At 51.2% G+C, this 27148-nt stretch overlaps 2 protein-coding genes and 1 long non-coding RNA gene across 6 annotated transcripts in view; 1 reads left to right on the top strand and 2 right to left on the bottom strand.

The window, feature by feature from the left end:
* LOC145507111 (liprin-alpha-1-like) lies at nucleotides 1–25091 on the bottom strand. Its single transcript, XM_081492960.1, has 11 exons — nucleotides 24731–25091; nucleotides 23427–23528; nucleotides 22815–22955; nucleotides 22079–22225; nucleotides 12488–12571; nucleotides 9638–9751; nucleotides 8342–8404; nucleotides 7325–7404; nucleotides 4984–5119; nucleotides 2144–2367; nucleotides 1–339 (listed from the first exon to the last, which is right to left on the bottom strand). The coding sequence occupies exons 1-11, from the start codon at nucleotides 24845–24847 to the stop codon at nucleotides 21–23; spliced, it is 1527 nt and encodes a 508-aa protein (XP_081349086.1). The 5' UTR covers nucleotides 24848–25091; the 3' UTR covers nucleotides 1–20.
* Nucleotides 25092–25169: 78 nt separating this feature from the next.
* Nucleotides 25170–27148, top strand: part of LOC145507129 (uncharacterized) — a 3741-nt gene continuing 1762 nt past the window's right edge. Inside the window, exon 1 of the long non-coding RNA XR_014054604.1 lies at nucleotides 25170–26267. This is a non-coding gene — a long non-coding RNA (uncharacterized LOC145507129). The remainder of the gene's footprint in view (nucleotides 26268–27148) is intronic.
* The window catches only part of LOC145507118 (tumor necrosis factor receptor superfamily member 10B-like), a 27699-nt gene continuing 26361 nt past the window's right edge, over nucleotides 25811–27148 (bottom strand). For all 4 annotated transcript variants that reach the window (XM_081492990.1, XM_081492979.1, XM_081492969.1 and 1 more), the window contains 2 exons: nucleotides 26797–26863; nucleotides 25811–25924 (listed from right to left, as the gene is read on the bottom strand). In XM_081492990.1, the coding sequence (XP_081349116.1) occupies nucleotides 26847–26863 (17 nt within the window). In that variant the 3' untranslated portion in view covers nucleotides 25811–25924; nucleotides 26797–26846. The remainder of the gene's footprint in view (nucleotides 25925–26796; nucleotides 26864–27148) is intronic.

The following is a 27148-nucleotide window of genomic DNA, read 5'->3' as shown; positions in this document are numbered from 1 at the left end:
TGTAGCAAATGTATCTGATTTTATTCTGGGTAAAAAGAGAAAAAAACAAAAAGCAAACAAAAACAAAACAAAACCAGTGTGCTTGGGGAGGGACGCAGCAGGGAGGCCAGAGTCTTGATGTCCAGCTTGTCCACCTCTTGCTCCGGGCTGTGCAGCCTCCTTTGGGGCTTGGAGCGCCCACTGCTGGGCGGGCAGGAGTCGGCAAGCGAGGAGGTGGGACACAGGTTGAGGGAGCTCACAGATTTACGACGACGAAGGTTGCCTAAGCTCCCCCTGCACACTCTGCTCTCAATCTCCTCGACCCGCTGCTCCGTGTTCTCCTTCTCTTCTTGGATCAACCTAAAATAGAATAAAACTCTTCACCTGCCTTTGTCAGCAGAGGAACGTGTCTGGACAACAAATTTGGGCTTGCATTGTGTCACGATTAGCAAATTCCAGGAACAGTTGCTCAACTAACATCTCAGCAAAAAGGTAGGACTTTCCCTCTTTTCAATAGTCTCAAACTTAGAATAATTATCATTGAGTCTTACAAAGTGGCCCCTGATCATTCACGTTTGATTTGACTTATTTACTCTAACATTCTGACGGGGCCTGGGTGGCGCCTCTCTCCCTGTGAGGAGATACCTGAAGTTGACAACCTTCACCTTCCCTGCTCTCAGGGCAGAGATGCACGGCAGTGCCTGAAGTCTTTTCCACTGGGAATCGGGAACTCTGTATAATCAAACAGCAATTCACGAACAAGCTGGAGTTTCTAAACACAAGTCTCCAGACCAGATGAAGTGCTGAGTTGATTTTTTTTTTTTTAAGGTTCTATACATACAAACGCATCACTTGATGCAGTTCTCCACCAGCTTTGTGTGAGTTTCTGGATTCATGTCAATGTGCTGCATTAACCTATAATTCATGGTTACTGCTTTTCTCCCCTAATGTGTCGTGGATGATTTTATATAGCAGTTTAAATACTCGATTATGCAAATAAAATGATTTTCAAATTTAACTACAAGATTCTTACAGGTCGTAACCTCTCCAGTTTCACTTCTGCTTATACATACTGGAAGTTTTTCACCATTGATAACAAGTTGATGGACAGCATTTGCCATTTACATCAAGTTAACTTGTGGCATAAGGAAAAATCACCTTTACCTGACAACGTGCTGTAAAAATAAAAATATTAATATATAACCGTTCCAGATTACCTGCGGGGACGGGGAAAGACAATCTTTCTGAGCTGTCTGTGCTCAAAGCTGGCCCACAGAGCAGTCTGTCTACGGCGTCAGAAGTGCAGGCGGCACCACCTGCGTTTGCTGGTTGGCCGTCACCCCCGCCTTTCCCCCGGGTCCCCCGTGCTCGGCCGACAGGAACAGGCACCTCGGCCTGGGCTGACGTGACAAGAACAATCTGAGCAGCGGCTCTGCCAGGTCCTGTGCAGAGTCACCGGCCTGCGACCAACTCTGAACGTGGACTCGGGACAGGAGGCACGGCTGTGCGGGTGTGGTACCAGGCAGATCTCGGGGCCCCCAGCCACCCGGCTGCACCCAGACCCAAGGCCCCCTGTTCACCACGAGGCCGGCCTTTGGATTCTAGCCCGTCTTGTAAATTGTTATAACTGCCAAGACGGTGTCTAAGGAAAACATCTTCAATATACTGATGAGATGAGAAAAACTCAAACACATGTCCTTGGACCACTGTCTTACTTACAACAAGCCGATCTTCACACTGTATTAACTTTAAAAGGAAAATGCAGATCTGAGTGGGAATTTGCCAACCCCCAAACCCCAGCTTTTCTGTTCTAGGTGGCTTTTCACCAGAATGTGGGCGGCTCCGAAGGACACAGGAGGGCGAACCCTCGGTGCCGGAGGGTGCACGGGCCACAGGGGGACACCGCCTTGGCACCTCACCCACCTTGGGGCTCAGAGCTGAGAGGGGAACAGCCCACGGCGCCTCCCCACAGAGTGCTGACACCACACTGTGGACCGAACGCCCTGGCTGACTGAGCTCTATAATCAAGGGTGATCTCGGAACTGAAAATTCTTGAAGCAGACCTGAAGTCAGTTTTCTTACTAGGGAACACTCAGACTTGTCTAAGGAGAACAGCTCCTCAGAGAAACCAAGTTTCCAGGAAGCTGGGCTCGGGCGCACCCACCGGATCTCTTCGCTGATGCCGTCCAGCTGCTCCTGAAGCATCGCAGTCAGAGTCTCGGCATCGCCCTGCCCGCTGGGCGACAGCAGAGCAGCCGAGCTGAAGAGGGTGGCCCTGTCGCCCTCGCCGTCAGACACGTCCACGTCACTCTCGAACGCCTGGGCCACGCTGGCCGGCACGCTGGCTTCCTTGGCGCGCTCGCAGTCCTGTTTCTTCGGGGTCTGCACCTGGGCACGAGAGGACCACGTCTCATCAGTGACCACGATTTTACATGGAAGCCCTGACTTTGGATAAACGGGCCATGCTTATGAGACACTGCCATCTATTCAGCGAGCAGCACTGAAGAAACGGGCAGGAGGAGAATCCAGTTCCTAGATGGCCTGGTGACATTCAGGTCTTAGCATGGACGGAAGGCAATCCTGTGAGGTTTTTCGTAAGGGTGGGCTGATGGAGTCAGAGACAAAAACCAAAAATTAAAAAAAATACATCCATGCTTTCTTCAGCCAGGCTGAAGGAAAAGAAAAAAAAAATCCTTCAGCTCCGCAGCCGCTGGGTCCACCTCAGCCATCATCACTTGTACTAGTTCACCGAGGAGTGCAGTCCTCGCAGGTTCCCAGCCCTCCGTTTTCCAGGCTGGTCTGAACACCTCAGACAGGAGTGAGCAGGGGCAGCCAGGGGACGGGAGGGCCAGCCACCCGCGGCTCTCCTCTCGGGACACAGGCACTTGGGCTGTTCTGGGGGACGGCCCCTCACACCGCAGGGGCGGCTGTCATCACAGATGCCCGGGAGAGTGCCTGCTGGGCCCCATGCCGCTCTTCCACTCTCACACCTCACACCCTTCTCTCTGCAAATCTCCCCCCTGCCCCACTCTCAACCCAGGTCCTGCCTTCTTTTCCCAGACATGACCTCAAAGCAACCGAGGGGCAGCCTTCAGGGGCTGGTTCGACGGCTCCCTATCCCCCGTTGTCTGTGCCCTCGCCCTCTCTCTTCGTCACAATCCCTCCCCAGGGCTGGGCCACCCCCTTCGCTGGCTCCAGCACCTCCTGCCATCATTCCTGCTCCGCTCCAGTGAACCAGCTGCCTATGGGTTCACCCCCATCAGCCCGGTCAGCACGTCCTCTCCCTTTTCTCACCTTAAAATCACACAATGGGAACCAGCAGATTCCTCCTCCAGGGCTCCCTGCAGCACCCACTGCAGCTCTCTGAAAGCTCCCTGGGAGCGGCCTCTACTGTCCCCTGCCCCACCCAGTCTCCAGCTCTCTGCAAGCAGGTGGTGTGCCCCACCCCGCAGGGCAGTTCCCCGGGGGCGACAAGGAACCCATGTTATCAAGCCCCCTCCCCTCCTTGCCCCCGCAGCATGTCTCTCCCTGGGCTCCAGGCCCCTCCCTCTCTGGGGTTATTCCTCAGTCCCTCGTGCCCCTTCTCAACCTTGGAATGTGGGGCACCCCACGGCTCTACTCTTGTACCCCATCTCTCTCCACCAGCATATGCCTGGTGACTTTACCGTGCTCGTGCCTTTAAATGCCATCTGTATGCCCACGACCCTGAGTCCTCTCCCGGATCCAGGCCGGAACACTCAGCTGCTGACCTGACACGTCCCCTGGACATCTGACGGGCTCGTCCACTTGAACAGGGCTGAGGTCGGCTCTCAGCTCCCCACCCCAGTGCCCTCCTCACCTCAGGAAACAGGCTCCGGCCTCGAGCTGCTCAGGCCTGAGTCCGGGGTCCTCCCTGATGCGGCCCTCTCTCTCCGTTATCCTAGCTTCTTGACAAGACCCTTTTATCTATCTCCGAGTGGCTACTTCTCTTCCATCCTCCGGGTCTCTGTTCAAGGTCACCCTCCTGGTGTCACCTCGCTGGCCACCCTGTTCACACACGATCGTCCCCCCTCCTCAGACAACTCAGGCACTCTGGTCTCCTTTCCCTGCTCATTACTGTCCGACAGGCTGCGTGGGTTTAAAAATGGGTCCACAAATTCTTCCATCCTCTTCCCTTCAAGAGGCAGAGGGGGGCAACTCCTGCTCAGCCCGAGCGAGGCAGGACTTCGCAGCTCACTCTCGCAAACAGAACTGAAGGTCTGCGGCTTCCGAGACCGGGGCGCAAAAGGCCCCGGGCTACATCCCGCGCTCTCGCTCTCAGAGGGTGTTCTGAGGAAAGCCAGGCCATGAAGAGGTCCACACAGCAGGGACCTGGGCCTCTCCCTACCAGCCAGGTGAGTCTGAAAGCCTGCCATCCAGCCCTGGGGGGCCTTCCCATGTCTGTGCCCTCAGGAGGCCCTGAACCAGGCCCACCTGCAACAATGCACAGAAACGGTGCTCTGTGACCTGCTCACTGGGACGTCACTAAGCTTTGCAGTGATTCCTTACGTCGCAGTGGATCAAGAATGCACACGGGTTTTAATTCACTGCTGGAGTCCTTCTTCTGACGATGTCTGGCCCCAACTAGCTGCTCACTGAATATGGAAGCTCAAACACAGACATGTATGAAAAAATTCATGCCATGAATGAGGCAAAAAGATAAAGGCACTTAAACTTCCAATGAGAATTCTTCTCACTATAAGATGATGGATATGTGTATCCAGTTACTCGTAGGACGATTTCAAAACTGTGCTAATTAGTACCATGCTGGGCCTCGCAGTAGGCCACAAGTTATCAGAATTGGTTCTTTTAAGAAAAAAAAAGCATGTCTTCAAAGTAAACTCTTAGCCAGAAAAAGGAAAATGGGAAGACATAAAGCGATCTATCAACGCTTTGTTCCAAACCCATCTCAGGACCGCAGTGTGAGGGTGCAGGTGCCTCACAAGGTGCCCACCAGGGACGGGCAGGGGGCGGGGGGGTCCTTGCCTTGGACGGCTCGTCACGCAGCGCGGCCAGCCGGCCTTTCTGGGGGCACCGCAGCACCGCCCCGCTGCCGGAGGAGTCTGCCGGCCCATCCGCCACAGGGAACCTGAAGTCCAGGGCGCTGTCCAAGTGGGGTTGGCTGAAACACACGGGAGACAAGAGCGCTGTTAGAAGGAACGAGAGTTCACTCTGTCAGTCAAGCCAGAGCCTGTCAATTTGGAAAATCGGCAATTTCAGAGAAAAGGGCCCCCGGGAGGGCACTGCCCTCCTGGCTCCAACAGGAACAGGCCACCTGCTGCCCCGCAACCACTCAGGGCTCAGCCCACCATCTGCAAAACTCCCATATGGGGGGAAGGCAGTGCTGACGCGAGGGTGTGGAGCTGACTAGGACGGGATCAGCTGTCTGGGGCTGGGGCGTCCGTGGTCCCCTCGGAGCCCACCCTCAGGTCCTAGGGCGGGGCCTGCACCTTCTCTGCTTTCTCCTTGGCACCCGCACCTCCCCTCCGGCCCGCGCCTGCTCTGACCTCCCTCTCCCGCGTCATGTCCGTGGATCACAATCACCCGTCTACCTGGAACATTTTCTGCACCGCTCTCAGCGCTTCTAAAGGTGCCTCAGACAACCAGCAGCAGAAAGCCCTGAGACCCACAGCTCCGAGCTGAGCCGCACTGGTGTCTCCCATCAAAAGCAGAGATGAGCATGTCACCACACTCTGGGCGGAACAAGGCCCAGCACAGATGCTCAGGCCCTGAGCACTAAGACTTGGGCCTGCTGGTGCCAGGAGCTCACTCAGGAGGGGCCTGCTGAGAGACGGTGCGGCCCCGCTTTGACTGTGAGCCGCCTACACTGCAGGACCGCCCGGGGTCTGCTCAGTCTTGTCTCTGGGAAGAGGGTGGCGCCTTCACCTGCAGGAGTCCCTAAACCCGGGAGACAGAGCCCTCCTCCGAGGACAGGACACCCCATACGTCTGCAGAGCGGCCAGGCCAACCACCGGTCAGCCTGCTCGGGTTCACACGCTGCTCTGCTCAACAGTTTTGCGAGGAAAACTGTGCTGCGCTGAGATGGAAATCTGGACTCTCCCCGAGCCACACCTGTCTTCCCTCCCGGCTCCCCCACCTCCTGAGGGAAACACTCCTTTCTCTGCTCGACTTCTACCCAAGGGCCCGGGGCCAGACCACACTTGGGAACTGGGTGGGAGGTACGACACAGTCCCGCTGTGGACTGCGGACACTCGAGGGTCCTCTGAAGGCCACAAAGGTCTCTGGGTGTGTCGCCCCCCAACCATCACCTCCCAGTCCCCTCGTGGAGTGCAGCCTCCATCTCTCTCTCCCTCTTCACCCGAGGCTCTTTCCTCTGGGAGAAGGTCTCAGAGACAAGGTGACCATTTCCACTGGGAGGTCCTGCCAAATACGCCGAGCCTGCCCTGACTGTGAGCCAGCTTTTCTGTCCCCACTCCCTCCCTCCTGAGCCAGCATAGTGCCCCCTACCCAGTCCACACTGCCCGCAAGCCCTGTTCCAAGGCCCCCCTGTGCTGCCAAGTCCCTGCATGAGCCCTTGAGAGCTGCCTCCTGGACACACCCCTCCCTTGCACCAGCCTTTCTGGCTCTGCCTTTGTCTCAAATGACATCCCCTTACTCTAGAAGAAGGCTGGGCAGGGGCCCTGGACCGCGAGGATCCCCTAAGCACACAAACACAGAAATATGCGTGTGGGCTCCAGACTGTCTCCTAAATCGGGATTCAAGCAGCAGTCGATTTCCTACATATGAATGAATGTCACCAGTTAAGCACTTCAATAACCTTTGCTCAAGTTTCTCTCTTACTTGTGACCATTTTCCATGCAGAAGCCAAAGAAACATTTAAATACTTAATAAGAATTACTGCCGCTACAACAACGAGGAAGAAAAAATCAGGATGCTCAGTAATCTGCTTGCCTCATTCACAAGCCAGGTGATTCCTCCCACCGCAGCCAATGGCCAAGTCACGTCTCAGTCTCCATTCACGTAGAAAAGACTACAGGTCATTAACCTTCTGCGACTTTAAAGAAACATCAGTGTCACAGTCTGTCAGGTCCCTCAAATGAATACACCCATATATCAACTGGGCCGCCCCCTACTTCCAAACCTCCGCCTGTGGTTTTGAGTTTTGTCAATACTGTGACCACCACTCTCCCCGGTACCAAGTTCGACCCTGAGGAACGATGCTTGTCTCTTCCCTCTCGCTGGCCACGAAGCTACAGGCTCCTTGAGGTGCGACCATGAGCGACACCCAGTCATACTGTCCACACACCAGACAGGCCCGTGTCACATTCGACAGTGCTGAGGGGAGCTGCCCAGGGGAGGGCCCTACCCGTGGTGGAGGGGAGCCCCTCCCAGGATCATCTGGTCCACTTCGGCTCTCAGGGTTTCCAGGTTTTTAATCAGCTGGTCCTACGAGAGAGCAAATGACACAGCCTGCACCGCTTGCTTTCCGGATGTAAAATGACTTGCACCAAAATGTGCGTAACAGGTTACGTTAGTCGTTATCAACTCCGAACATTTTAATTCTGAGGAAATGTACTCTAAGCGTCCCAGAGCAAATGTAAACACTCAGAACAATAGTAACCCTTATAAACCATAATGAATTAGAAGTTACATCTCAGGTGTAGAAAAGCTTCTGGAGGTATCATGGCAAGCCATGAACAACAATGAAGGCTGTAGAGAGAAGCTGGACTTGGGGCGGGGGCTCGGGTCGGGGGGACAGGACTCACTCTATTGCCCTCGCTCCTCTCACTGCTTTAAAGTGTTTCCATGGAGCTCACATTCATTCCTCTACACCCCACTTCACTTCCTCACGGGGTAAAACAAGTCAAACGGGCCAAGTTTCCGAGTCACTCGACTCAACCTGGCAGCTCTGTGCTGTCGGCCACGGCAGTCAATCACCTCGTGCAGCCACTGAGGACGAGACACAGGCCGGTGCAAAGCTCGATGTGGAAATCACACAGATTTCAAGACTCGCAGTGAAAAAAGTATTGAAGTAGCTCGTTCGTTTTTAGGAAAGTTTAGACTGTGTGTGTGGCTCGTATTATCTTTCTGACGGACAGCACTGTCCACGGGAAAGGCTCACGCTTTGTCTCAGCTTTCGGGTGAACCCAGAAAGGACTACTCAGAATTCTGAACCACACACAACGGCCACACACTCTAAATCCACCTATAATGCAAACACATTCAATGTTCAAAACCAGAAATGCTATACGTGTTACAGCAGTAGACTGGCCAGGAGGAAAAGGTAACTCGACTTCCACTAAGCATCTGTAGTAACTGTAACAATGAACCCAGCTCAATTCAGCTCTTAACACATTTCTGAAGGATTTAGAGATTTAAGTACCTGGTAGTTTTGCATTTCTTCTAATTCCTTTATCGCGTTTTCAACACTCCGTTGGAAAGAATTCTGAAAAAGACACACACAGTGCTTTAGAGTCAATAGTCACAGACATCGCGTGGACTGCGGAGGGCTCCTCTTCCGTCTGAAAGCGAAAAGCACCTCGGGAGGAGCGGCAGAGTGAAGTGCTGGCACGAGGCCGGATGACAACTTTTAACGCTCACTTGTACACAGACAATCTCCTGCTTCCCCGACTGATCTTCGAGATACAAGGACACCAGGTCCCTGGGCTAAGTGAAACTGCTTTATACTTGCTTTCAGCTCTTGCAGTTCAGTGGTCACTCAGGAAACAGGCGCAGGGTACATATGCCAAATTCAAACCTGAGACAAAACTCTCCCCACCTCAGGCCCAGCCCACAGGTCAGGGTGACGTGAGGGGAGCCCTGTGTGGTCTCTGGTGAGGTGTGTGTCACCTTGGGTTTTGTGGGGGAAAAACGTGCCGTAGCACTTGTAGTGACCATGGGTCCCTCTCAGACAAGCGTCGCCCAAGCGCCGACCTCGGGGAAGGTTCTGGGCCTTGTCTTTAGGGCACTGGTGCAGCTGGGACAGGTTTTCACCAAGACTGAACCCGACTGTTGCCCACTGAGCTGCTCTGATGGAGCTTCTCAGACACTTTCCAAAGCAAATGAAACGAGAGGAGGCTGGAGCTGGCATATGAGAAAGCTTGCGTTTACTTGCTTCATTCTTTTCTATCACATTATATAAAAGATCCCGAACTAAACTTCTTGATTTGGCTGCGTCGGGCCTTAGCTGCATCACGCAGGACTCCTTTGACGAGACTGCCGCCTGGCACGTGGGATCTTAGCTCCCCAACCAGGGATCGAACCTGCATCCCTGACCTTGCAAGGCAGGCTCTCAGCCACTGGACTGCCAGCAAAGCCACAGAAATCAACTTCTAAGAAAGAAACGAAGGGGTGAGGGTGGATATAGAAGAAAGTTCTCACACGGTGGCTGGCAACACCGGGGCCGTCGGTGGATCCAGCTCCCTGATGCTTTCTCTAAGGGTTGTGGGCACACATCTAGGTCTGTTCCTGTACACACTTGCCTGTGGAAGCTGTCACGCTTATTGACTAGCATGAAATGCTGCTACTCAATTATTCGTAACCATGAAAGACACTCACTCTGGGGCCCTCTATGGGAACAGTTTTCCGACTCCTGTCCTGGAGATCCCCCCCCACACACAGACTAGGCCGGGCCAGGCCAGATGCGCCTCTTTGTAAAGAGGCCGTGGGGCTGGCTCACCTTATCCTCCGGAGCCGCCATTCTCTCCTTCAGATGAAGCTGAAGCCTCTCATCTGATCCCGACAGAAGATTATCCTCAGTATGTTCTTCATGCATGTTTTCTCTCTGCCTCACCTAAAACAGGAAACACAAAAACTCATAAACTGCAAGAGCAACTACGGTCGTTCTTTTAAAAAAGCACTGGGGAGCCGCGACGTGAGCGGCCTATGCCCCGGTTCCCGAGGCGGACCCCTCCCACGGCCACCCCTGGTGGGCTCTTGAGCATCACCAGAGCAGACGGGCAGGTGCAGAGGGAGGCTGGGACTTCGCTTGTCAAAGGTCACTCCCAACGCTTCTCTTCGGCACAGCACCTGGGGGACCTTAGTGTCACTAGCCATTTCCTGTCGAAGGGGCTCCGAAGGCAAGCACATTTACACTCAGAAACAAGGAGACTTTAAAGGCGATCGGCTTACACACACGTAGGTGAAGGAATTTCTCAGTACATAAACAGAAGCTTGAGTCTGGATTAAGGGGGTAAAATGAATTCAATTGGTAAAGTAAAAGGTGAGAAAATTCATTTTGGGAAAAAAGTCAGTGGAGATAGACTTTCACTAATTTTTCTTTATATGCAACATCACTTGCCTTCTTTGTAATGATTGCTGCTCTTCAGCGGCTCAGTTGTGTCTGACTCTTTGTGAGCCCACGGACTGCAGCACGCTAGGCTTCCCTGTCCTTCACTATCTCCCAGAAGTTGCTCAAACTCACATCCATCGAGTGAGTGATGCCATCCAACCATCTCGTCCTCTGTCGCACCTACTCCTCCTGCCTTCGATCTTTCCCAGCATCAGTGTCTTTTCCAATGAGTCAGTTCTTTGCATCAGGTGGCCAAAGTATGGAAGCTTCAGCTTCAGCATCAGTCCTTCCAATGAATATTCAGGACTGATTTCCTTTAGGATTGACTGGTTTGATCTCAGTGAAGTCCAGGGGACTCTCAAGAGTCTTCTCCAACACCTCAGTTCAAAAGCATCGATTCTTTGACGCTCAGTCTTCTCTACGGTCCAACTCTCACGTCCATACATGACTACGGCAAAAACCATAGCTTTAACTAGGTGTTCCTTTGATGGCAACGTAATGTCTCTGCTTTTTAATATGCTGTCTAGCTTGGTCATAGCTTTGCTTCCAATGATAATTCATATTCAATTCAGTCCACTTGCTCAGTCATGTCTGACTGTGCGATCCCACGGACTGCAGCATGCCAGGCTTCCCTGTCCATCACCAACTCCCAGAACTTGCTCAAACTCATGTCCACTGAGTGGGTGATGCCATCCAACCATCTCATCCTCTGTCATCCACTCTCTTCCTGCCTTCAATCTTTCCCAGCATCAGGGTCTTTTCCAATTTGAAAATTCATATGAAAACACTGGAAATAATTACCTCAAGCAATTTTTAAATGTAATAACAAAGTTGGCAAATCTGTGTTTTATAAAATGAGCATCAATTTCACGGTTTAGAAAGCTGTTTTAGGACCTACTGTATAAAAAAAAAATGCAGAGAAGACACAAGAATGATATATTTGAGACTGGCCCTGTGTTAGAAATTGCTGAGGCTGATTGACGGGTCATGGGTATTTATTATCCTACTGCATCCACGTTTGTGCATGTTTGAAATTTTCCATCGTAAAAACTTAAAAAACAGGTTCTTTTCTGTTAAATATTGTCTGTTAAAACAGAGTCTTCTCCAGCAACACAATTCGAAAGCATCAATTCTTCAGTGTTCAGCCTTCTTCGTGGTCCAACTCTCACATCCATACGTGACTACTGGAAAAACGATAGCTTTGACTCCATGGACCCTTGTCGGCAAAGTGACGTCTCCGCTTTTTAATATGCTGTCTAGGTTTGTCATCGTTTTCCAGGGAGCAAGCATTTTTTTTGAATCTCATGGCTGCAGTGATTTTTGAGCCCACGGAAATAAAACCTGTCACAACTTCCACAATAAGGCATCGGCATTCAAATATTTTTAAAGCAAAACAAAAGTTGACTTTGAATTGGCTTAGTCATAAACAGCATCCCAATCTCAACAGCCTCTGAGCAGCAGTTCTGAAAGTAAGGAAGTACACCCCTGATCGGGAGACACTGAGCTCTCTGCCGAGGCGGGGAGAGCGCCTCACTGCGGGTCTCCTGATGGGAGTCAGAACCACTGCCCCCTGGGAGCCCGCGTGTGAGGCTCTGCAGTCCAGGCCCAAGAACACTGGTATGGTGGGGACCGTACTGACCCCTGAGGCTGGACCTGGGATCCCCACTCCATTTCCTAGATGGTCTGTATCGCCGTGTGGACAACCCTTCTCGGAAACCTCCCTCAGGACTCGCTCATGCGAGCCTCCACCATCGCCCTTTCCTGATGCGCCTTCTGTCCCAGCACAACTACGGTTCTCCTCCTGCCTAGGAGCAGCCATCCTACACACACACCCTGTCTGGACCAGCAGTTTGGCATATGGGACTTCAGCGCCACGTCTGAGGCAAGCAGCTCCACATCTGGGCGCCATGCCTTCAGTTTCATGAGCCCTGGGCTGGCACCCTCAGCTTTGTTTGCGGGGCAGTCGGGAGGTCCACCTGTATCCCGAGCAGCTCGCCGGACTGGCTGGTCAGAGCAACAAGCAGCCTCCTTGAACGTGGGGACGCCCTGGCCCCTGCCCACCGCCTATGGGCGACCACCTCTGGCCTTGCTCTCGAGGAGGTGGGTGCCCGGATCAGCAGACGGGCCACACACGCACACACTCCGCGGCAGAGACGGGAGCAGCGGAGAACGGCAGCGCCGGCCCCCGCCCAAGCCGCATGTCCGGCCCAGACACGGCCTCCCCGTCAGCACACGCACCGGCTGCAGCTCCTTGTCCTTCTCCTCCAGTTGGGCCTCCATCTGGCGCAGCCTCTCCTCGATGTTGCCGTATCCCTCCTCCGCCTGTCGGCCAAGAACAGCGTCAGTAACGCTCGCAACAACACTGTCCTGACGACATGCGGGCTGTGACCACAGGGGCGGCAAGCGGGCCATGCTCTGGGTGGACCACTGGCCCCGGGTTCGCGGGGGACACGCCCGCACGCCGGCTCACGCAGCCTGCACAGCTTCACGTGTGACACGTGGGTGACGCAGGGTGCTGGTGACCGGCTCGTGAGAGGAGACGTGCGCCCCCCCCACCCCGGGCCCCACAACCGCGGCCGCTGTGCCCCCTCCTCAGACTGCCTGTGGCGAGCCAGCGTGGGCAGCAGGCAGCGGCAAGCACGGGACGCATGAGGGCATGCGTTCTGCCTTCCTAAGCTGGAAGGTAAGTTCCAACAGTTTAGCCTCCTTATGGCAGAGCTTCTGGAAGACAAAAGGTCAGACTACGAGGCCGACCGGGGACAGACAGCACAGATGCCAGCGGAGAGAAGAAGCCAGCCTTGAGAGGAAGATCACAGGCAGAAGGGCGCTCCCCTTGCGCCTGTTACTGACCCTGCTCTGGGGGGTTTGCCAGCAGCCCCACCGCCGGCTTCCCGCGACCGGCCGGCCCCTCTGCCGCTCACTGAGCTCCGGGCAACGCTCCCACAGCCGCGCCACAACAGGCCCAGCCCGCTTCTCCGTGCCCAGACAGTGCCCGCCGGCAGCGCAGGGCCACGCCTTTCCTGCCAGAAGGACGGGGTGGCTGGCTGGCTGGCTGTGGGGACAATGCCCCCAGCAGCGCCACATCTCCGGGACGCGGCCTCTCACCCTCCGGCTTCCGGGGACGGCGAGCTGGGAGTGGGGCCCCTGGTCTGCACATGCCCCGCTCTGACGTCTTCAGCAAGTGTATGAATAAAGACTTAAAGCTGTGTTCACTGCAGAGCTATTTAAGCCATCTCTTCAACGAGAATGGCATTTTTCTAGGTCTCTATCCTGCTAGGATTTGAGTTGCTGACTGAACTCTGAGCAGCAGTGACTCGGAGCTGAAGTGTCCTGGGGACACACAGAACACAGGACAAAACTGGAGGGAAATGAACGTATGGATGACACACAAGCGGGGATTGTCTGACACTCAGGGAGCACTCCCATCTCGGACGGGCAGCACGACCCCCGCGTCTGCGCTCGTTTGTGGACTGAGCAGCATGGGCAGGGGCACGGAGGGACAGCGCAGGAACAGGAGCCAGTAAGCCTCAGCAAACCACAGCAAGTACAAACCCTAATCAGACTGGAGCTCTAACCCTGCCTTTTGTCACAGTGACCCCAGTTCACAACAGGCTGCCGTGAAGTTCCCTGCTGCTGATTAGGGTTTGTACTTGCTGTGGTTTGCTGAGGCTTACTGGCTCCTGTTCCTGTGCTGTCCCTCCGTGCCCCTGCCCACGCTGCTCAGTCCACAAACGAGCGCAGAAGCGTGGCCAAGAGGAGCTAGGCCGGGCCGGGCTGGGGGCCGGGGGCCGGGGGCCGGGAGCTGGGGGCGGCAACCGACAGGGGCTAGGCCGGGCCGGGGGCCAGGGCGGCGGCCGAGAGGGGCTAGGCCGGGCCGGGAGCGGCGGCCGACAGGGGCTAGGCCGGGCCGGGGGCCGGGGGCCGGGGGCCAGGGGCGGTGGCCAACAGGGGCTAAGCCGGGTCGGGGCCCGGGGGCTGGGGGCGGCGGCCGAGAGGGGCTAGGCCGGGCCGGGAGCCGGGGGCGGCGGCCGACAGGGGCTAGGCCGGGCCGGGGGCCGGGGGCTGGGGGCGGCGGCCGAGAGGGCCTAGGCCCGGCCGGGGCCCGGGGGCGGCGGCCGACAGGGGCTAGGCCGGGCCGGAGGCCGGGGCCGGCGGCCAACAGGGCCTAGGCCGGGTCGGGGCCCGGGGGCTGGGGGCGGCGGCCAAGAGGGGCTAGGACGGGCCGGGGGCGGCGGCCGACAGCGGCTAGGCCGGGCCGGGGGCCGGGGGGCGAGAGGGGCTAGGCCGGGCCGGGGGCCGGGGGCCGGGGGCGGTGGCCGAGAGGGGCTAGGCCGGGTCGGGGCCCGGGGGCTGGGGACGGCGGCCGAGAGGGGCTAGGCCGGGCCGGGGTCCGGGGGCCAGGGGCCGGGGGCGGTGGCCGAGAGGGGCTAGGCCGGGTCGGGGCCCGGGGGCTGGGGGCGGCGGCCGAGATGGCCTAGGCCGGGCCGGGGCCCGGGGGCGGCGGCCGACAGGGTCTAGGCCGGGCCGGGGCCCGGGGGCGGCGGCCGAGATGGCCTAGGCCGGGCCGGGGGCCGGGGGCGGCGGCCGACAGGGGCTAGAACAGGCCGGGAGCTGGGGCCGGCGGCGGAGGTGGTGGCGGCAAGAGGAATTACCCAAGGCCCAAGGTAAGAGAAACCCAAGTAAGACGGTAAGTGTTGCGAGAGGGCATCACAGGGCAGACACACTAAAACTAAAACTACAGAAAACTAGCTAATCTGATCACACGGACCACAGCCTTGTCTATCTCAATGAAACTAAGCCATGCCGTGTGGGGCCACCCAAGACAGATGGGTCATGGTGGAGAGGTCTGACAGATTGTGGTCCACTGGAGAAGGGCATGGCAAACCACTTCAGTATTCTTGCCTTGAGAACCCCATGAACAGTATGAAAAGGCAAAAGGATAGGACCCTGAAAGATGAACTCCCCAGGTCAGTAGGTGCCCAATATGCTAATGGAGATCAGTGGAGAAATAACTCCAGAAAGAATGATGGGATGGAGCCAAAGCAAAAACGATACCCAACTGTGGATGTGACTGGTGATAGACGCAAAGTCCAATGCTGTAAAGAGCAATATTGCATAGGAACCTGGAATGTTAGGTCCATGAATCAAGGCAAACTGGAAGTGGTCAAACAGGAGATGGCAAGAGTGAACGTTGACATTCTAGGAATCAGCGAACTAAGATGGACTGGAATGGGTGAATTTAACTCAGATGACCATTATATCTACTACTGTGGGCAAGAATCCCGTAGAAGAAATGGAGTAGCCATCATGGTCAACAAACGAGTCCGAAATGCAGTACTTGGATGCAATCTCAAAAAAGACAGAATGATCTCTGTTCGTTTCCAAGGCAAACCATTCAATATCACGGTAATCCAAGTCTATGCCCCGACCAGTAACGCCGAAGAAGCTGAAGTTGAACGGTTCTATGAAGACCTACAAGACCTTCTAGAACTAACACCCAAAAAAGATGTCCTTTTCATTATAGGGGACTGGAATGCAAAAGTAGGAAGTCAAGAAACACCTGGCGTAACAGGCAAGTTTGGCCTTGGAGTACAGAATGAAGCAGGGCAAAGGCTAATCGAGTTTTGCCACGAGAACGCACTGGTGATAGCAAACACCCTATTCCAACAACACAAGAGAAGACTCTACACGTGGACATCACCAGATGGTCAACACCGAAATCAGATTCATTATATTCTTTGCAGCCAAAGATGGAGAAGCTCTATACAGTCAGCAAAAACAAGACCAGGAGCAGACCGTGGCTCAGATCATGAACTGCTTATTGCCAAATTCAGACTTAAATTGAAGAAAGTAGGGAAAACCACTAGACCATTCAGGTATGACCTAGATCAAATCCCTTATGACTATACAGTGGAAGTGACAAACAGATTTAAGGGACTAGACCTGACAGACAGAGTGCCTGATGAACTATGGACAGAGGTTCGTGACACTGTACAGGAGACAGGGATCAAGAAAATCCCCATGGAAAAGAAATGCAAAAAAGCAAAACGGCTGTCTGAGGAGGCCTTACAGATAGCTGGGAAGAGAAGAGAAGCGAAAAGCAAAGGAGAAAAGGAAAGATATTCTCATCTGAATGCAGAGTTCCAAAGAATAGCAAAGAGAGATAAGAAAGCCTTCCTCAGCGATCAATGCAAACAAATAGAGGAAAACAACAGATTGGGAAAGGCTAGAGACCTCTTCAAGAAAATTAGAGATACCAAAGGAACTTTTCATGCAAAGATAGGCTCGATAAAGGACAGAAATGGTATGGACCTAACAGAAGCAGAAGATATTAAGAAGAGGTGGCAAGAATACACAGAAGAACTGTACAAAAAAGATCTTCACGACCCAGATAATCACGGTGGTGTGATCACTCACCTAGAGCCAGACATCCTGGAATGTGAAGTCAAGTGGGCCTTAGAAAGCATCACTACGTGAAATCATCCCAGCCATCTTCTCTGACCACAATGCAGTAAGATTAGACCTCAATTACAGGAAAAAAACTATTAAAAGTTCCAACATATGGAGGCTAAACAACACGCTTCTGAATAACCAACAAATCACAGAAGAAATCAAAAAAGAAATAAAATTATGCATAGAAACGAATGAAAATGAAAGCACAACAACCCAAAACCTATGGGACACTGTAAAAGCAATACTAAGGGGAAGGTTCATAGCAATACAGGCGTACCTCAAGAAACAAGAAAAAAATCAAATAAATCAACTAACTCTACACCTAAAGCAACTAGAGAAGGAAGAAATGAAAAACCCCAGGGTCAGTAGAAGGAAAGAAATCTTAAAAATTAGGGCAGAAATAAATGCAAAAGAAACAAAAGAGACCATAGCAAAAATCAACAAAACTAAAAGCTGGTTTTTCGAGAAGATAAACAAAATTGATAAGCCATTAGCCAGACTCATCAAGAAACACCGGGAGAAGAATCAGATCAACAAAATTAGAAATGAAAATGGAGAGATCACAACAGACTCCACAGAAATACAAAGGATCATAAGAGACTACTACCAACAGCTATATGCCAATAAAATGGACAACTTGGAAGAAATGGACAAATTCTTAGAAAAGTATAACTTTCCAAAACTGAACCAGGAAGAAATAGAAGATCTTAACAGACCCATCACAAGCACGGAAATCGAAACTGTAATCAGAAATCTTCCAGCAAACAAAAGCCCAGGACCAGACGGCTTCACAGCGGAATTCTACCAAAAATTTAGAGAAGAGCTAACACCTATCCTACTCAAACTCTTCCAGAAAAGTGCAGAAGATGGTAAACTTCCAAACTCATTCTATGAGGCCACCATCACCCTAATTCCAAAACCAGACAAAGATGTCACAAAAAAGGAAAACTACAGGCCAATATCACTGATGAACATAGATGCAAAAATCCTTAATAAAATTCTAGCAAACAGAATCCAACATCATATTAAAAAGATCATACATCATGACCAAGTGGGCTTTATCCCAGGAATGCAAGGTTTTTTTAACATCCGCAAATCAATCAATGTAATACACCACATTAACAAATTGAAAGAAAAAAACCATATGGTTATCTCAATAGATGCAGAAAAAGCCTTTGACAAAATTCAGCATCCATTTATGATTAAAACCCTCCAGAAAGCAGGAATAGAAGGAACATATCTCAACATAATAAAAGCTATATATGACAAACCCACAGCAAACATTATCCTCAATGGTGAAAAATTGAAAGCATTTCCCCTGAAGTCAGGAACAAGGCAAGGATGCCCACTTTCACCACTACTATTCAACATAGTTTTGGAAGTTTTGGCCACAGCAATCAGAGCTGAAAAAGAAATAAAAGGAATACAGATAGGAAAAGAAGAAGTAAAACTCTCACTGTTTGCAGATGACATGATCCTCTACATAGAAAACCCTAAAGACTCTACTAGAAAATTACTAGAGTTGATCAATGAATATAGTAAAGTTGCAGGATATAAAATTAACACACAGAAATCCCTTGCATTCCTATACTCCAATATTGAGAAAACAGAAAGAGAAATTAAGGAAACAATACCATTCACCACTGCATCAAAAAGAATAAAATACTTAGGAATATATCTACCTAAAGAAACAAAAGACTTATATATAGAAAACTATAAAACACTGATGAAAGAAATCAAAGAGGACACAAACAGATGGAGAAATATACCGTGTTCATGGATTGGAAGAATTAATATAGTGAAAATGAGTATTCTACCCAAAGCAATCTACAGATTCAATGCAATCCCTATCAAGCTACCAATGGTATTTTTCACAGAACTAGAACAAATCATCTCACAATTTGTATGGAAATATAAGAAACCTCGAATAGCCAAAGCAATCTTGAGGAAGAAGAATGGAACTGGAGGAATCAACCTGCCTGACTTCAGGCTCTACTACAAAGCCACAGTCATCAAGACAGTATGGTATTGGCACAAAGATAGAAATATAGATCAATGGAACAAAATAGAAAGCCCAGAGATAAACCCACGCACATATGGACACCTTATCTTCGACAAAGGAGGCAAGAATATACAATGGAGAAAAGACAATCTCTTTAACAAGTGGTGCTGGGAAAACTGGTCAACCACTTGTAAAAGAATGAAACTAGAACACTTCCTAACACCGTACACAAAAATAAACTCAAAATGGATTAAAGATCTAAACGTAAGACCAGAAACAATAAAACTCCTAGAGGAAAACATAGGCAAAACACTCTCCGACATAAATCACAGCAGGATCCTCCATGACCCACCTCCCAGAATATTGGAAATAAAAGCAAAAATAAACAAATGGGACCTAATTAAAATTAAAAGCTTTTGCACAACAAAGGAAACTATAAACAAGGTGAAAAGACAGCCTTCAGAATGGGAGAAAATAATAGCAAATGAAGCAACAGACAAACAATTAATCTCAAAAATATACAAGCAACTTCTGCAGCTGTATTCCCGAAAAATAAACGACCCGATCAAAAAATGGGCCAAAGAACTAAACAGACATTTCTCCAAAGAAGACATACAGATGGCTAACAAACACATGAAAAGATGCTCAACATCACTCATTATTAGAGAAATGCAAATCAAAACCTCAATGAGGTATCATTTCACACCAGTCAGAATGGCTGCTATCCAAAAGTCTACAAGCAATAAATGCTGGAGAGGGTGTGGAGAAAAGGGAACCCTCTTACACTGTTGGTGGGAATGCAAACTAGTACAGCCACTATGGAGAACAGTGTGGAGATTCCTTAAAAAACTGGGAATAGAACTGCCATATGACCCAGCAATCCCACTGCTGGGCATATACACCGAGGAAACCAGAATTGAAAGAGACGCGTGTACCCCAATGTTCATCGCAGCACTGTTTACAATAGCCAGGACATGGAAGCAACCTAGATGTCCATCAGCAGACGAATGGATAAGGAAGCTGTGGTACATATACACAATGGAATATTACTCAGCCATTAAAAAAAATACATTTGAATCGGTTCTACTGAGATGGATGAAACTGGAGCCCATTATACAGAGTGAAGTAAGCCAGAAAGAAAAACAACAATACAGTATACTAATGCATATATATGGAATTTGAAAGATGGTAACGATAACCCTATATGCGAGACAGAATAAGAGACACAGATGCATGGAACAATTTTATGGACTCTGAGGGAGAAGGTGAGGGTGGGACGTTCTGGGAGAATGGCATTGAGACATGTGTATTGTCATATGTGAAACAGAGCACCACTCCATGTTCGATGCATGTGACAAGGGCTCAGGGCCGGGGCAATGGGATGATCCAGAAGGATGGGATGGGGAGGGAGGTGGGTGGGGGGTCCGGGAAGGGGAACACATGTAAACCCATGGCTGATTCATGTCAATGTATGGCAAAAACTATTACAATATTGTAAAGTAATTAGCCCCCAACTAAAATAAATAAATTTATTAAAAAAAAAAAAAAAAAAGAAAGCATCACTACGAACAAAGCTAGTGGAGGTGATGGAATTCCAGTTGAGCTATTTCAAATCCTCAAAGGTGATGCTGTGAAAGTGCTGCACTCGATATGCCAGCAAATTTGGAAAACTCAGCAGTGGCCACAGGACTGGAAAAGGTCAGTTTTCCTTCCAATACCAAAGAAAGGCAATGCCAAAGAATGCTCGAACTACCGCACAATTGTACTCATCTCACATGCTAGTAAAGTAATGCTCAAAATTCTCCAAGCCAGGCTTCAGCAATACGTGAACTGTGAACTTCCAGATGTTCAAGCTGGTTTTAGAAAAGGCAGAGGAACCAGAGATCAAATTGCCAATATCCGCTGGATCATCGAAAAAGCAAGAGAGTTCCAGAAAAACATCTATTTCTGCTTTATTGACTATGCCAAAGCCTTTGACTGTGTGGATCACAATAAACTGTGGAAAATTCTGAAAGAGATGGGAATACCAGACCACCTGACCTGTCTCTTGAGAAACCTGTATGCAGGTCAGGAAGCAACAGTTAGAACTGGACATGGAACAACAGACTGGCTCCAAATAGGAAAAGGAGTACGTCAAGGCTGTATATTGTCACCCTGCTTATTTAACTTATATGCAGAGTACATCATGAGAAACGCTGGGCTGGAAGAAACACAAGCTGGAATCAAAGATTGCCGGGAGAAATATCAATAATCTCAGATATGCGGATGACATCACCCTTATGGCAGAAAGTGAAGAAGAACTAAAGAGCCTCTGGATGAAGGTGAAGGAGAGTGAAAAAATTGGCTTAAAGCTCAACGTTCAGAAAACTAAGATCATGGCATCTGGTCCCATCACTCCATGGGAAATAGATGGGGAAACAGTGGAAACAGTGTCAGACTTTACTGTTTTGGGCTCCAGAATCACTGCTGATGGTGACTGCAGCCATGAAATTAAAAGACGCTTACTCCTTGGAAGGAAGGTTATGGCCAACCTAGATAGCATGTTTAAAAGCAGAGACATTACTTTGCCAACAAAAGTCCGTCTAGTCAAGGCTATGGTTTTTCCAGTGGTCATATATGGATGTGAGAGTTGGACGGTGAAGAAAGCTGAGCGCCACAGAATTGATGCTTTTGAACTGTGGTGTTGGAGAAGACTCTTGAGAGTCCCTTGGACTGCAAGGAGCTCCAATCAGTCCATCCTAAAAGAGATCAATCCTGGGTGTTCATTGGAAGGTCTGATGTTGAAGCTGAAACTCCAATACTTTGGCCACCTCATGCGAAGGGTTGACTCATTGGAAAAGACCCTAATGCTGGGTAGGATTGGGGGCGGGAGGAGAAGGGGACGACAGAGGATGAGATGGTTGGATGGCATCACCGACTCGATGAACATGGGTTTGGGTAGACTCCGGGAGTTGGTGATGGACAGAGGCCTGGAGTGTTGCAGTTCATGGGGTCGCAGAGAGTTGGACACGACTGAGCGACTGAACTGAACTCTGCTCTTTTAGGAAAAACGCTAACAAGCCAACAGATTCACGTTCAAGTAAAACTAAAGAGTCAGGAGTGGAATTCCACAAAATGGTTACACCAAATCCCAAATAATTCAAACCTGTAAGTTGCAGTCACCCCCAATTTTTAAAAAATGGATTTCCTTCCAGTACCGCTTTTTTACCATGATGTACATCCACACTTTTGAACGCAGTATTTTAGGGGCATAAGAGCTTTACACTGGGACTTGATTTCCAACGTGGGAGTCACATGAAAAGGTCTTTACCTTCCTTCCTCCCTCAGGAATTCACTACTATAAAAGTCAGACACAGTTCAGTAAAAGCCATTACCTGTCGATGCATAGAATCCTTATTTGCGATTTCATTTTCAACTTTATCACTGAGGTCGTGCACAGAGGTGGCTTCACGCTGTGTGGCGAGGTAGCGTTTCTCAAGGGTAGTGATTCTCGCCTCCATGTCCGTGTTCTGGGCCATGGCCTATAGCGGGCATTGCAGAGTAGAAAAGGTAAGTCATTATCACACAACACTCCAATACACTTAAGAGTAAAACATTTGGACTAAATCCTAAGTCTCAAATCACACATAAAGTTGGCATCCTCAAAATTAAACTCCTAGACAGGGCCCTTTTCTCAGACTTGAGCAGAAACGTGCCTACTTCAAATGTCACATTTGCCACGACTGGCACCCATCTGTCTTAACGTTCTGTCTGGCCACTCGGTTTATCAAGCTTCTTTTCTATATAATAAACCCAAACAGCAAACAAAAAGTATACTAAACTACCCTGTTATTGCAAGAATTCCAGGAGGAAAGGTATCTGGCATGAAGTCAGGACCTCAGGAGTCAGGAGTGTGGTGGGCTACAGTCCACAGGGTCACAAGGACTCGGACATGACTGAGCACGTACGCAGGCAACGCTTTTTAACCATATAAAACTCTGACTTCGTACAGAAAAAATGTATTTACAAAAATTCAAGAAGCTCAAAAGTCAACTAGTTACATAAATACGTGCATCATCCACCTAACAAGGCAGCAAGTGTACAAATCCAGGACGGCCGGGTGGCTGGTACCTTCTCGCCCAGGGCCTTGTGGTGCTCGAAGAGTGACTTCAGTGCCCTGAGCACCTCCACCTCGCTGGTCATGCCGGCTGGGGACGTGCGGAGGGACGGCACGTACCGGGAAACCAGGCGCTCCAGGTGCTCCAGCAGCAGCTGCAGGGTGGGGCCAAAGGAGCGCCGTCAACCTCATTCTTGAACTCAGGGCCAATAACTCCTCTCAGCCACACGCTAAAGCTGAAACCACGCTAAGGCAAGTCGGAATCCTGCCAGTTCAGTCTCAAGTTAGAGTGGACTTCCCCAGTGGCCCAGTAGTTAAGACTCCGCACTTCGGCAGGGGACATAGGTTTTAATCCCTGGTCGGGGAACTAAGATCCCACACAAAGTGGAGCATGGACAAAAATGTAAGTTAAGAGAATTCTCCCCTCAAACGTACTAAAATTACATTAGCTCTCATCATAAATTTGAAGCAAGGTATGAGAACCCCGAACTGATCCCCCTTGGTCTGCTCAGTGGGAAGATGTGAAAAATGACTTGAAAACCACACCGAGTTTAAAGACAGCAACACAGAGCCCAGTGGTGACCCCCGCGGGGCAAATGGCAACACGTGAGAATCCCCCTACTGACCCTGGTGTTGCTCCTTTCCGCTTTCAGCTCAGCAATTTCTTCTTCTCGTTCAAGCAGCTGCTGCCTGCATACATTTAGTTCTTTAGTAAGTTCTATAAACTCCTAGAAGACAGTGAAATGAGTAAGTAACTAAATGCAAACACAAATTAAAAAGAGAGCGAGCCGCTGAACATTGACCCTGTCAAGTCTCTCCAGGCTCCACACAAAGGATCTCCTTGTCCCTCCAGAGAAGAGGGGGTCCCCTTGACCCCCAGACCACACAGACCACCACAACTCAGACCGGCCTGCAGCCTCCACCTCGACCTGGCAGGCACGCGGCAGGGGAGAACCCGGAATCCAAGCCTGCCTTCTCAAGACCCAGGGACGTCTGAGAAACTTTCCTAAACACAAATCCTAACAACAAAGTGGATAAAGAGATTCTTAAATGACACCCAGACAAGTGACCTGGAACCACTGGGGAGAGTGAAGAACAAAGGTAAGGTCTACAAGGCCACCAGGCTTTGGAGTGTTCCTCTGGGAAAAAGGCTGATGGCACCCCAAGGCCATCCGTTAGCCTGACTCCACTGAAGTCACCCACTCATTCAATAAACTGGTTAAAATGTTAAATTCACGTTATATGTATTTTACCACAATTTGCGTGCACACGGGGCCGTCCACGTGCTGAACTTGCTCTAACTAAACCACACGGAGTCTTTCATTCTTCTGTTTTTCTTTGCAGAAATACAAAAATCCTGGGCTATGTACCCCCTACTACATACTGAGTATTCAGCACCCAGAACAGTGCCCAACTCTTGTGAGAGGCATGTAGTAGACATGTGAAGCTATGAGGGTGTATGTTATACACGTAAAGCAGTAGGTACCAGTCATTAAAATACTGGACCCACTCGTCTGTGCTTTGTAAGATGGGAGACGTTAAGGGGCTTAGCATTTCTGCTTCAAGGACTGACTCTCTAGCTCGATCCACAGGCCCCAGAGACTCCTCCAGCCAGTATATCCCTTCTTTGGAAGAGGGGAGATAATAAGGGGCTTCGCCTTTCTGCTTCAAGGACTGACTCCATAGCTCAGTCCACGTGCCCCAGTGACTCCTCCAGCCAGTGTTGCCCTTCTTGTGGGGCCCCCGCCCATCCTCCACGCAGCACCTGCACAACCTCTTACAAGGTCCACCTGCTGGGGTCCATCCTGCCCACTAAGGCCAAACGCCCTGGCCGGCAAGGCCCACAACCGTGCTAACAAAATCAAACACAAAGCCAACGCTTTGCCGGCTGAGGGCCAATCTAATGGGCCCAGACCCCGGCTGCTCTCACCTCAGGCCACTCTGCTTCCAGGACTTGGGCCGAGGCCAAGTTCTTCCTCCTCTTGGCCTTTGCCTTGGGCTTGCAGCACTGGAAAAGCCCCCAAAGGCGGGTCTTTCTGCGACCCATCCTCGCGGATGGGGGCAGCCCCCCACTAGGGGGCAACTGCTGATTCACAATCAGATGCCTCAGCACCTGAGCTATCACCACCGATCTCACACAATGACCACCGCTATTCACACTACAACCACCCCACTCTCACACACACAGCTCTCACACTATGACCACTGCTCTCACACTACGTCCACCAGCACCGGTGTCTCAAGAAGAAATGGCACGGAGGCTCTGCCTCCAGCACGTCTCCCTGGAGCCCGGAACCTGGAACCCACTGAGTCACAAGGGGCTCCGTGGTAACAGGGGGGCTGGCCTCAGGCCCACCAGCAAGGGCGCAGAGAAGGGGGAGGGGCTGCCAAAAAGACGGCAGGTGAGTGTGGGGTGCGGGAGAAGGAAGGCCGTGCCCACAGCTCAGGCCTACCGTCAAACATGATCCTGCAAGGTACTGGTTCACAGTCGAACCGAACAGGATGAACTGCTTCAGAAACCACCACCACTAGGAATGAGCATATCTTCTAAGTGGACTTCTGCCCCTCCACCCGCTAAACAAGCCTCCAGGGAGGCTAGTGAAAGGGCACCCCTGAACTCAAGGGCGTCCCCAGAACCCACCCAGGTGAGGAGGACTCACCACACTAGCTGCCCCTCACTCTCACCCTGAGCTCGGTCCTCCCTGACTGACTCTCTCAATCGAGCTCAGCAAGGGCTTGACCAACCTCACTCCAGGCACTTAAAATGAACCCACAGTGGGTACAGGGGTTCACTCAACCTGCTGCGAACTCGCTCTCTTAACTTCGACCCTGGGCGGTCAGACAACTCTGCCCTGTGAGGGCTGCATGGTGGAGGTTCAGGGGTGTCCCTGCCTCGAGCCCCGACAGCCAGCCCCTCCCAGGCCCCGCCAGGTGCTGCCCCTTCCTCCGCCCCCGAGTCCCCCACGCCCCTCTCCCGGCTCCACGCCCACCCTCACGGCTCCCCACTCACCGGGGCACAGGCCACACTGCTCCTGGCTCAGCCGGGACCTCTGCTGTCACTTGAAGACCTCAGTCCCGAGGGTGCTTGGGGTCCTATATCCACCCATCTCAGCAATTACAGACTCTGGGAGAGACACAGGACAGTTTGGGGTGCCGCCCGCAGTTCACCCTCAACACATTCTGGGTTTTTTGGCTTTATCTACTGGAGTTTTCTGAGATGTCTTTTGAAAACCTCAACTGTTGCTTTCAAAAAGACTGTAAAATCACTGCTCAAATTTAAGAATCAAATCTTCATTTTCAACCTTCACGTGAAACTGGAGGGAAGACTAAAAGCAGTCATATTTTCAAACTGAAAAAGCAAACCCGCATGTGACCACGTCACAGAATACACGTCACCGAACCCCTTCCTCCTCAGCCTTCTCCTCCACCACCAGCCGCTCAGGATACAGCAGTGGGAGCGGCGTGAGGTCAGCCTGGGGCAGTTGGGGCTCTGCTAGTGCAGGAGATGGAAGAGATGTGGGTTCGATCCCTGGGTTGGAATGATCCCTAGAGGAGGGCATGGTAACCCACTCCAGTATTCTTGCCTGGAGATTCCCATGGACTGAGGAGCCTGGCAGGCTCCTCAGGCCATGGGGTTGCAAAGAGTTGGACATGATTCAAGCCACTGAGCACGCATAGACAGGTGCTCCACAGCCTCCCTGGGCCAGTGGGTGCCCTGCTGGGCAGCACAACCTCTCAGATGTCTCAGGGTGGGTCAACCTGGCCCTGAGCAACCAGGGAGGAGAGAGGATGGTGGAGGAGGGAAGGACAGGGAGGTGTTAGGGGCCACTGGTAGAGGACAAAGGGGTGCAGGGAGGGAATTCGAGTCCTGATGGTCCAGGGACAAGCCGTCCCCTCTCTGAGTTGCCCTAACAGCTATGGAGACAGAAATTAGGCCACTAATTCTGTCACTCCTCCCTCCACTCCTGATCCACTGCCCAGGAGAAAAACACTCACTTTCAGTGGCGTCTCTTGGAACCAGCAGCCATCTTCTCCTCTGAGATCCTTCAGGGGCTGCTGGTTTCTGTAAAACACAATGGAGAGCAGCCTTGGTCTTCATCGAGGATCCTAGATTACAGAACTGAGCCTAGTAAACATTGTTCTGAAATTCTGGCAGATGCAGCCATAAGCAAAACAAAACCAATGCAGGATCTTTGAAGGGAGTGGACAAAAGAGTCATTATTGTATATATGGTTGTATTCTTATCAAACTCGAATGGTTCAACACTAATACCTAAATGTGAATGTATGGATGGATGAATGTTAAAAATTATAACAGGCAATAAATTCTATAATGAATTATGAGTTGG

This window comes from Giraffa tippelskirchi, chromosome 1 (assembly GCF_054371585.1).
Source record: "Giraffa tippelskirchi isolate mGirTip1 chromosome 1, T2T-mGirTip1v1.2.pri, whole genome shotgun sequence".
NCBI lineage: Eukaryota > Metazoa > Chordata > Mammalia > Artiodactyla > Giraffidae > Giraffa > Giraffa tippelskirchi.
The sequence above is the reverse complement of the archived record's forward strand: the minus strand, read 5'-3'. Positions and strand labels throughout refer to the sequence as shown.

Bases quoted from the DNA above. Each gene is read 5' to 3' on its own strand.
- LOC145507111 (XM_081492960.1), bottom strand. From the start codon at position 24,847: ATGGGTCGCAGAAAGACCCGCCTTTGGGGGCTTTTCCAGTGCTGCAAG. The intron at 23,529-24,730 runs GTGAGAGCAGCC...ACTGTCTTCTAG, and splicing joins TGGAAGCAGAGTGGCCTGAG to GAGTTTATAGAACTTACTAA. The intron at 7,405-8,341 runs GTACTTAAATCT...GCTCTCTCGTAG, and splicing joins AAGAAATGCAAAACTACCAG to GACCAGCTGATTAAAAACCT.